Raw genomic sequence first — 11,784 nt, 5'->3', positions numbered from 1 at the left:
CTCTCGCTGCTGGTGGCCATGATTGTAAACTATGTGCAGATGTGAGGAGCTCCACAACCTGTGACGTCACGCTACTCGTCTGCTACTTCCGGTACAGGCAAGGCTTTTTTATCAGCGTCCAAAAGTTGCGAACTTTATCGTCGATGTTCTCTACTAAATCCTTTCAGCAAAAATATGGCAATATCGCAAAATGATCAAGTATGACACATAGAATGGACCTGCTATCCCCGTTTAAATAAGAAAATCACATTTCAGTGGGCCTTTAAAAATAAAAGTTATAATGGGAGTCAATGTAGATAAATAGTTCTTAAGAGAAAGTGTGTATACTTTGTGTTTGTATCCTATTTTGAAATTAAAAAAACAATGCTATTTAAAAAATAAAAAATAACAACTTGTGAAAAACTCCCTGGCGAAATTTCAGACCACTAACCTTCAAACCGATTGCATAAGGAACACATGTAATGCTCGTTTTGGGCCCTAGGGGTGCACAAGGTGCTTACACTAAGTTACATTGTTTCACTCAATCACTATTTGTACTTGTTTTGTAATACACAATAAAACACTACACACTACCCTTAATAATACAACTAGTCATGATTAATATTGAAATTAATCATTAATTTCAATTTCCATTACTGTATCTATCTAGTTCTGTCATACCATTCACAGCTGGCATGAAGGACCTTCTTCTTCAAACCTTTGCCCTTCACCCTGAATCTAAAACTATCCATGGGTTTGGGGACCCTCAGGTACAAAACACTATGCTCCTCTGGAGGAGAGGAGGGACAGACACAGGAGAAGGAAAAACAGAGAGATAGGGACAGAAATGGTGAGGAAAATATTAAAAAAGGGCAAACCATTTAAGCAGGAAGAGGAAAGAAGGGGGGAATAGACAAGGAAAAGGAAAGATTAAGGAAATATAAATATAAGGAAAAAAGAGGAAAATGTGAGGTACAAGGGAAAAGAAAAATACAGAAAATTAAAAAAATCAATTAGAAAAAAGAGAAATGTAAAAAGTGTGAATATATAAAACACAAGTCAAAAACAATAGAACAGAAAATGGTCAGGATAGTGTACAGACACAATTTTAAACCTCATTACACTGAAATCTAATGCAGATAAACAATTCTTAATGTGATTGTTATAATGCATACCTCTTTTTATTTAAATGCGATTTCCCTATTAAGCTACATAAAATGTGCCTCAGATATTAAACATATTTTTAAATTATTACCTAATTTAATTAAAATATATTGTCTTTTAATGCCGCTGATTCAATCTGATTGTCTTATTAGGTTGCGCAGATGTACCCAATGTTGTAGCTGATGAATGTATTGTACTGTACTGTGTGTGTGTGTGAGAGTGATCGGGACATGTAAGTGTGTGTCAAAACAAGAACATGAGGAGCAGACGTAAGGTTAGAGGCAAAGTATAACCAGGACAATGTGATGTCGTAGTTTACAGGAACAAAGAGAAACATGACAGTTAGTGGTTAGGTTTAATAGAACAGTTAAATTAAGGACATGTCACTTTCATTATACTGTCAAAGTGCAGTTTGATATTGCACAAACCTCATCAAATTATTCATGAAATAGATGAATTAGTATCATTAAATTATCTAGGAAGACATATTGAATAGGAGATGTTGTACCAAATTCCACTCAAAGACTAGCTGAAAATGACATTTCCTTCTTTCAGTACCTAGAAAGTCATGCAGACCTGCTGTATGTATGTAAAGGACAGAAGAAAAATGGCGGAGTGACAATATGTCCAGGTGACAAGTACTCGTGACTGAACGGTGTAAGGGAAGAGCCAATCAGAACAGGACGTCACGTTTATGTGACCGGGCTTACCTTTTAGCAATAGGCAAGTGAGACAATACGATCTAAAGAAGAGGGGGCATGGGGAGAAAAAAAGAAGAAATCACAAAAGGGAAAAGGGGAGGTAGCAAAACCAAACACAAAGGGAGAATAAATCAAGATAATTAAACAAAAGGGGGAGAAAAAAAAAGTTTGATCAATAGGTTGTTATCGAGGGAGTTGACAAAGGAAAAAGATTTATTTCAGAATACAGGGTTATCATGTTTATTACTTATTCCAAATGACAAGCAAATCACATGATAACCTCAACCAACATGACAGCCTGTGTCCTGAAACAAATTGTTTGGGGCTGAACAACACACGGATCATGACACATTTTTTTGCCGTCACCAGCCATATTTTGTGTTATTCAGTCTCAAATGAAAGTTATGAATATTATTATCACAATAAGACAAAGATGAGCAGCAGCATGACAAGAACAACAATAATACACACACACACACACACACCTGTACAATACAACTAAATATCCATTTAGGATTCAGTTATGACAAAGCTATCATAGAGCTCACATGTTTAAGCCCTGTTGTGAAGAAATTTAGTGGATTTGCAAATGTAAATACTCCAAAATTACATAATTAGATTGTCTTAAGAGTCACAGTACAGTCCAGAATTATAAATGAAAATGTGTTGGTGTCATACCTGTGTCAGCAGGCAGGTGAGTGCAAGGAGCTGGACTGTAGACACGAGCTGCGTAATCCTCGAAGGTGGTTGGCTCCTGATGATGCTGCACAATGGTTTCTAAGTAGCGGGCACGTTCCTCATAGCTGAGGTCAAATGTCAAGGAAGCCAAAATACAGATGAAGGTAATGAAAAAGTGAAACATAAACGTAAGTTAGAAAAAAAGATACACGGCTGTGATACTACAGACTCAAAATAATGCACCCCGCATTTAGGTGCAAAGTTAACATACTTGCAACACAACAATAATTTAAGTAGCTCAAAATATCTACAGTACTACTAATTGGCCCTTTTTTCTTTTTTTTTTCTTAGTCATCTTTTGGAAGGATATTTGACTTTTGGAATTTAAAATGAGGGTGAAATAATTTTAAAGTGTGTGAATGTGTGAATGTGTGTGTGTGAATGGGGAAAATAGTGTCAAAGCGCTTTGAGTTCCTTAAAAAGGTAGAAAAGCGCTATACAAGTACGACCCATTTACCATTTACCATAAAGTGCAACTCCGAGAAACGCAAGGTCAAAGACATCTACAATAAACATTACCTGAATACTTCTACACTATAGATTCAGTCCCTCCAGGGACTGAAGCAATTGTTCCAATTCAGGCAAATTCAGCCAATCCTCGCTATTTTGTCCAATGCACACAACCTCCCTACACAATTGGCATCATTTTTGACAATCAAATGCACATATCAACTGTCTAATCAAAACGTGTTTGTTTCTTGTGTTGACGAAGCAGGAACAGCAACATGTAACAATATATCAACTCTTTACAGCTCAAACGGCACAATTATTGTCTTCCCGCATTGCTCAGACTTACTTCCTATTCCCGTCTACAGTGTTAAACCTTCATTTAGCAACAAACTGGCAACCTCACTTCTTAGTTGACATGTATTTATATTTTTATTAATATATTTATTTGACTTTTATTCCTCCACGGAAAGACAAAGAACAGATTGTTATTTGAAATGCTGATCTAATCAATGAGGCAGCATTAACATGACAGCAATGTTAAAGCGTGATGATAATCTCTCATCTCTCATTTACCAACAAAAATTACCGCTATGAATCGCTCTCAAAAGTTCTCATAAGCGCTTAACGTGCATGGGTAAATGTGTTGGAAAACAAATGAATGTTTAAGATGGACAAACATTTTTCAAGTGTAAAGCGTACACAGAGAATGTCTGCAACTTGTGGACGACAATAGGGAATTTTCTCTCCGTAATTAAAATTAATTATTACTATTAATAGTTACATTCAATTAAAACAGCACAGTATTTTGACATGAGCTCTTGGTATGGGCGTTTACTGCCATCCAGCGTCTATGTTTAATGCCGTGTGGTGTAAAATGAGTAAAACATCAATACGGTATTTGTGTTCCAAATTTCCATGTAGTCAGGTTAGGATTACAAGGAAGACTTAAAACATTGATTAAAATTTCATAAAATCACAAGTTGATTCAATGTTATTGCAAAAAATAATCCTTAAAACATTGCAACTTTTTCCGCAACTTTCTGAAAAAGATGATGCAAATTCAGGCATTTTAGACAACAATCACAAAAAAGCCTGCAAAATCCTGGATTGACTGTTTATGGGAAAATAAAAAATGCATTGATCATAATGTATCTTACATGATTACAAGTAAAAGAAATGTGTCACCTAGTGACATTGAGAAGATGGCAAATTCTCTTTCTCTTCAAAACATGCCATACATGAATGAACAATGTCAATCCAATGTATACTGATATTAAAGATATAATTTTCTACATATGAGTGACAATTGCTCTCTGAAAATTTCACCCATTTTGTACGACATCCTATTTTAAACATAATAACATACAAGTTACACACTGCATATTTAACATTCTTATAAGGTTATGTTCCTGAGTTCAATCCCGGGCTCGGGATCTTTCTGTGTGGAGTTTGCATGTTCTCCCCGTGACTGCGTGGGTTCCCTCCGGGTAATATGGCTTCCTCCCACCTCCAAAGACATGCACCTGGGGATAGGTTGATTGGCAACACTAAATTGGCCCTAGTGTGTGAATGTGAGTGTGAATGTTGTCTGTCTATCTTGTGTTGGCCCTGCGATGAGATAGCAACTTGTCCAGGGTGTACCACGCCTTCCGCCCAAATGCAGCTGAGATAGGCTCCAGCACCCCCCGCGACCCGAAAGGGACAAGCGGTAGAAAATGGATGGATGGATAAGGTTATGGTTTTTTTTGGCAGTAGGATTAACAACATTATTTTCATATTTTATATTTGGGCCTAATTTGATTAACATAGATCGGACTCAAAACCTATTTTTTAACATAAGCAACAGTAGACCTCCCAACTAACAAAAGTATGTGGAAAAAAATGACTAAATTATTTATACGTAGCTAGATAGAGGATACAATGTAAATGATTCCTGTATGAATCCAGATATGACACAGAATGAGCTATTGTGTCCCCAAAGAAAAGCAAACCATTCCCAAACCAATTTGTCATTTGTATTACAGCCTTCAGCCATGGACTGAAAAAGCGGTGCAGGGACTAAGCAGAGAGCATAGTAAATGGAAACCAGAACTTCCACTGCCCATCTATTAGAGATAATCTTATTGATAGAATGACATTTATGCTCTTGTCCTCAGTCCTATAGTCATACATCCAACCATAATGACATCCAGGCACAGCGGTTAGTCTCGTTGACACACACGTACACACAAAACTCAGTCACATCATCTCGCTATAGTATTACCATTTACTCCCCCAGCTCCAATAACAAATTATTGTCAATGGCAGGAAGAGAGTGTGTGTGTGTGTGTGTGTGTGTGTGTGTGTGTGTGTGTGTGTGTGTGTGTGTTTGTGTGTGTGCACGTGTCCCTGTTTGAGTAAGACAATGAATCTTCAGAATGAAATCTGCGTCTGTGCCTCAGTGTGTGTGTGTGTCTGATGGTGAATGGGTCAGACATTTACAATAGCGCCCATGGGTTTTCTATTGCTTTAGAGAGACGGCCTATGGGCCTCAAAAGGAGAGGGATTCAGGTCTAATGGTAACTGATCCAGTTAGAGACAATGATAATAACAATAAGATGGCTCCTTCAAAGTGCTACGACAGACAGCACTGGGGGAAAGGAAGAAGAATAAAAAAAAAGAACTCAAAAGCATTAATTTACGATTATATACTGTAGCTTTTGTTAACATTTTACTGATGGTGAAACAGATTCCCATTGACACAACTAGAAGAGTTAAGTCCGGGCTTGACTGTTAATGCCCAAGCACATGCACGGGCATCCAACCTTCCTTACGTTACTCCTGTCAGTTATTAATAAGAACTGCCACTATGCATAATACTGTATAAATAAACAGAATGACTCAAAATATGAGTCATGCATGATGAGCACATGTGCCTAACCTTTTCTGGGTTTTATCCAATCCAAAATAACTTTTGTCAGTGACTAGTACATTTGGGGTTTAGAACAAGTTTTTTTTAAAAGCATGGGACAATTGGAACTCAGGCCTGGGGAAAAAAACCCAGACCACGGAAGTGTGGTCTGGTTTGCATACACGCTTGTCATTTTTGGTGAGGTCAAAACCAACACGATTCTGTTTGCTGTACTAGTAGCGTTCATTTGGTCAAGTGTGAATGCAGTCCAAGCCTAACGGTACTGTACCAAACTGAGACTGCCTGAAGGATAGGTCTTCGTCTGCCTGCCATGTGCAAGTTTTCACCTTTATTTTCCTATGATACTGTACTGAGTCTTTGATTTATTTTGTACAATTTTCCATTTCGTCTATTATTTGTGCACTTTCATTTTTGAAGTTGTTCTTGATTTATTTTATCAATTGATTGACCACAGCTGTAACTATTTAAGTGCATCACTTCCTGTTGGAGATTGCATACTGACAAAGACATTGTCAAAACCGGTCTGTGTTTTGTAGCGCCTGCGCAGTTTATATTAAAATTATTAGAAGGACATGAGTGTTGCTGGCCTTGCTTTTTCTTTTTCTTCAAGTTTTCACTTGCAGACTTCGTTTTGAGATAACAGCTTTTATAAGTTCTCAGTTAAAACATTGTTATGTGGCTGGTCCCTTCTGCATTACAAATTAAACAAAGGATTACTTTCTAACTAAGTCAGGGCGGTTTGAGGTGCAAAGTAAGTGATATGCTGGCTGGGATAGAGAGGCTTAAGATAAAGCAGTTAAAATCCAGCTGGCAAAAGGTGAGAGCAGAGGGGGAAACAGCATGAAATACATGTCAGTAGAAACACAGTGTGAACTCTGCGTGTATGTGCGAGTGTGTATACAGACAGTTGCGAGAAGCACAGCAGTCACACGGTTTCAAAATCTGCGTCTTCACACCGGTTCTATATGTGATCTCACCATGTGCCTTTTCCTGCTTCGCTGTATCACACTTGAATGTGTGTGCACACTAGGGAGAGATGTGTAAAAAAGCAATACATAAAGGCAATATACTGCATATAGCAATATATAAATACTGTATATACTAACCTTGTTTTTTTAAGCAGTTTTTAGGATTTATTAAAATGTGGCATCGCAGGTTTACCCAACAGTTGAAGCGAAGAACATGTCACCCCACTACAGACTACATCCAGGTGCTGTTGGTCCAGATTAGGGATGGGCGATACGGCCTAAAATCTGTGTCACGATTACAGCGTCCGCAGTTTTTGTGACTTTTAAAAAAAACATATTGCTAATAAACAAGTACTGTTTTTTATTTAAGCATGACAAGATGGTGTACCCCGCTTTCCACCCGAGTGCAGCTGGGATAGGCTCCCCGCGACCCCGAGAGGGACAACCAGTAGAAAATGGATGGATGGATGGAAGATGACATTCACAAATCTTCCTTGGTATGCTCACCCTACTGTAAACTGAGTGTGAACACTAAACAGACAAACTTTATCGCTTTTAATGTCAGTAGCTGTATAAACTTGGAAAAAAGATTAGGCATGAAAAGCTGACATGAAATTATTGGAAAATATATTATAAGAGCATTAGTTTTTTTTATATAGTTTTACTGCTGTTAATACATTACTACCACAAAGCAATTGGTGTGTGCTTACTGTATGTAATAGAATGATTTCCCTAGTAAAAATCTCATATTGATCTCCTTAGGCAAATGCCGACATTTTACCCACATAACACTCCTGAATGGGGGTTTAAGTTGTTCTTTGTATAGTTGTGCAAGTGTTTGTGTCGTTTCAGCATCTTTTGACACCGATTTATCCCAGATTTTTTACTTTTAAATTATCATTCCGTTAATTTTCACCGCACTGTATACAAACACTCCTTGATGGCTCGACAACCGGGTCCTAAACACTTAATACGTTTCCATCCACCGGCTTCAAGCATGCATGAAATTGATCGTCCTGGAGCCAAAAATCGTTGAACTTGCACTTACCTATCTTATACAAGTAACTTCGGCTTTGCTGTGGGCTTTCGTTAAGTTTTCTCCGCTGCTATACTAAGCTGTAACAACACACCGCTGTGCGCGCAGAGCACACTAGGTGGTGCGCGATTAATTCTGACCGGGAAGCACAGGTAGCTTAATTTAGTTACGTTTTGTAGTTACGTTATAGCGTCCTCAAAAATCTAAACATTTAAAAGCAAGGCTGAAGTGTATGCATGTTTTGAATAAAAGTCATGTTACATAGATTTTCAAGACCTTTCGAAATCATATATAAGACCTTTTATGAGATTTTATGAGAATTCTAGACATTTTAAGGTCTTAAATTCAAATTGTTGGATATAAGACTTTTAAGAAAATGTCCTGTCCCCCAAGGTGGTCATCACAGAAAATAATTGAGAGGCACTGCAGTGTTAACTCAGTCCAAAAGCATTTGAGCCCCTGAAAAAGAAGGTATTTTGCATGAAACCACTTTTTTTTTTAAATCCCTAAATCTTAAATTCCTCTAACTGGATCTACCTGTACACCAATCGATAAGACTTACAGGCAAAATAAACTTAATATCATTAAAAGGTAGATATTTCAATTCAAGGAATTGCTTGGTTTTATATGGCACTCAGTAAAGAAGGCCTGACAATCAAATGGTTGCAGTCACATAGAAATAGTAGTAGAAATCTATGAGAAATAAACATAACAGGCCATCCCTTAAACATATCTGCCTCCAATCCTCCCTTTCGAATGACAGGCATAACTATAAAATACACTGTAATTTAATTTGAGATGGGCCCCTTTTAGTCATTAGCAGAAAATATCTCCTTACAGAAAGAATGACAGAAAGAAAGAGGGGAACATTAAATAGGAGAAGCGTGTGAGGGAAAAAGTAGTGCAAAGAAAGGTAGAAAAAGGGAGTGAGATGAATAAAATGTCTCTTTTGTGTTGAGTCAGAAACTCATTTTATTTGGTGTAGTTGCCATGAGTGAAAAGAGTGACAATTCCAAGTCTTCTCTAGCTCTTTCCCTCCTAGTCTCTCCCTATCCATTTTATCCCTTTTCTTTCCTTCTTTCTCTCCTGCCGTGCGGCTCATTGTGGTGGTGTACGACTCCTGCGATCACTTGTAACAGGGAGAGTGGAGGCGAACGGGCCAAAGAGGGAGCTTGTTAGCACATTAGGAGGTGGGCTCACCACTGCGCAGTGTGTGTGTGTGTGTGTGTGTGTGTGTGTGTGTGTGTGTGTGTGTTGAAATAGGAGTGTGGCCGTGTAAATGGGGTCATACTGTATGTTTAAATATAATATTATTTGTATATTTAATCACAACATCAAATTATAAACACTTGTATTATACTGTGGTTATGCTTCATTGCAAAGCAAAAGTTTGTTTGACTATTTTGTTTGAAAAAAAAAGGGAGCCAGATGATTGTTTAAATTGGTAAAAGCTTTTTTTCAGTAGTTTGATGATGTATAAAGTTATAAACATTTAAAAAGTACTGTACATAGTAAAGCACATCACACTATCAATCTCAACACTTTAATCAATAAATCAGATTGGTATGGGATCTCCTCTCTGAGCTGCCACCTTAACGTGGTAGAGGAGTTTGCGTGTCCCAATGATCCTAGGAGCTATGTTGTCCGGGGGCTTTATGCCCCCTGGTAGGGTCTCCCAAGGCAAACTGGTCCTAGGTGAGGGATCAGACAAAAAGCAGCTCGAAGATCTCTATGAGGAACACTGACAAGGAACCCAGATTTCCCTCGCCCGGACGCGGGTCACCGGGGCCCCCTCTGGAGCCAGGCCCGGAGGTGGGGCACGATGGCGAGCGCCTGGTGGCCGGGCCTGCCCCCATGGGGCCCGGCCGGGCACAGCCCGAAGAGGCAACGTGAGTCCCCCCTCCAATGGGCTCACCACCCATAGCAGGGGTCATAGAGGTCGGGTGCGATGTGAGCTGGGCGGCAGCCGAAGACAGGGCACTTGGCGGTCCGATCCTCGGCTACAGAAGCTAGCTCTTGGGACGTGGAACGTCACCTCGCTGGGGGGGAAGGAGCCTGAGCTAGTGCGCGAGGTGGAGAAGTTCCGGCTAGATGTAGTCGGACTCACTTCGACGCACAGCAAGGGCTCTGGAACCAGTTCTCTCGAGAGGGGCTGGACTCTCTTCCACTCTGGCGTTGCCGGCAGTGAGAGGCGACGGGCTGGGGTGGCAATTCTTGTTGCCCCCCGGCTCAGAGCCTGCACATTGGAGTTCAACCCGGTGGACGAGAGGGTAGCTTCCCTCCGCCTTCGGGTGGGGGAACGGGTCCTGACTGTGGTTTGCGCTTATGCGCCAAACCGCAGCTCAGAGTACCCACCCTTTTTGGATTCACTCGAGGGAGTACTTGAGAGTGCTCCCCCGGGTGATTCCCTCGTTCTACTGGGGGACTTCAATGCTCATGTTGGCAGCGACAGTGAAACCTGGAGAGGCGTGATTGGGAAGAATGGCTGCCCGGATCTGAACCCGAGCGGTGTTTTGTTATTGGACTTTTGTGCCCGTCACAGATTGTCCATAACGAACACCATGTTCAAGCATAAGGGTGTCCATATGTGCACTTGGCACCAGGACACCCTAGGCCGCAGTTCCATGATCGACTTTGTAGTTGTGTCATCGGATTTGCGGCCTCATGTTTTGGACACTCGGGTGAAGAGAGGGGCGGAGCTTTCTACCGATCACCACCTGGTGGTGAGTTGGCTGCGATGGTGGGGGAGGATGCCGGACAGACCTGGCAGGCCCAAACGCAGTGTGAGGGTTTGCTGGGAACGTCTGGCAGAGTCTCCTGTCAGAGAGAGTTTCAATTCCCACCTCCGGAAGAACTTTGAATATGTCACGAGGGAGGTACTGGACATTGAGTCCGAATGGACCATGTTCCGCGCCTCTATTGTTGAGGCGGCTGATTGGAGCTGTGGCCGCAAGGTAGTTGGTGCCTGTCGTGGCGGTAATCCTAGAACCCGTTGGTGGACACCGGCGGTGAGGGATGCCGTCAAGCTGAAGAAGGAGTCCTATCGGGTTCTTTTGGCTCATAGGACTCCTGAGGCAGCGGACAGGTACCGACAGGCCAAGCGGTGTGCGGCTTCAGCGGTCGCAGAGGCAAAAACTCGGACATGGGAGGAGTTCGGGGAAGCCATGGAAAGCGACTTCCGGACGGCTTCGAAGCAATTCTGGACCATCATCCGCCGCCTCAGGAAAGGGAAGCAGTGCACTATCAACACCGTGTATGGCGAGGATGGTGTTCTGCTGACCTCGACTGCGGATGTTGTGGATCGGTGGAGGGAATACTTCGAAGACCTCCTCAATCCCACCAACACGTCTTCCTATGAGGAAGCAGTGCCTGGGGAGTCTGTGGTGGGCTCTCCTATTTCTGGGGCTGAGGTTGCTGAGGTAGTTAAAAAGCTCCTCGGTGGCAAGGCCCCAGGGGTAGATGAGAGCCGCCCGGAGTTCCTTAAGGCTCTGGATGCTGTGGGGCTGTCTTGGTTGACAAGACTCTGCAGCATCGCGTGGACATCAGGGGCGGTACCTCTGGATTGGCAGACCGGGGTGGTGGTTCCTCTCTTTAAGAAGGGGAACCGGAGGGTGTGTTCTAACTATCGTGGGATCACACTCCTCAGCCTTCCCGGTAAGGTCTATTCGGGTGTACTGGAGAGGAGGCTACGCCGGATAGTCAAACCTCGGATTCAGGAGGAACAGTGTGGTTTTCGTCCTGGTCGTGGAACTGTGGACCAGCTCCATACTCTCGGCAGGGTCCTTGAGGGTGCATGGGAGTTTGCCCAACCAGTCTACATGTGTTTTGTGGACTTGG

General features: G+C 41.5%; 1 protein-coding gene across 6 annotated transcripts in view; it reads right to left on the bottom strand.

Moving 5' to 3' along the window:
• The window catches only part of ralgapa1 (Ral GTPase activating protein catalytic subunit alpha 1), a 130,714-nt gene that overhangs the window by 2,637 nt on the left and 116,293 nt on the right, over positions 1–11,784 (bottom strand). For 5 of the 6 annotated variants that reach the window (XM_061968408.1, XM_061968409.1, XM_061968411.1 and 2 more), the window contains one exon: positions 2,523–2,647. In XM_061968408.1, the coding sequence (XP_061824392.1) occupies positions 2,523–2,647 (125 nt within the window). Of the gene's footprint in view, positions 1–1,853; positions 1,886–2,522; positions 2,648–11,784 lie in introns of all 6 variants that reach the window. The other variant, XM_061968410.1, reaches the window with a different exon arrangement.

This window comes from Nerophis lumbriciformis, linkage group LG08, assembly GCF_033978685.3.
Source record: "Nerophis lumbriciformis linkage group LG08, RoL_Nlum_v2.1, whole genome shotgun sequence".
Classification (NCBI taxonomy): domain Eukaryota; kingdom Metazoa; phylum Chordata; class Actinopteri; order Syngnathiformes; family Syngnathidae; genus Nerophis; species Nerophis lumbriciformis.
Note: the sequence above shows the minus strand (reverse complement) of the source record. Positions and strands in the feature narration are given on the sequence as shown.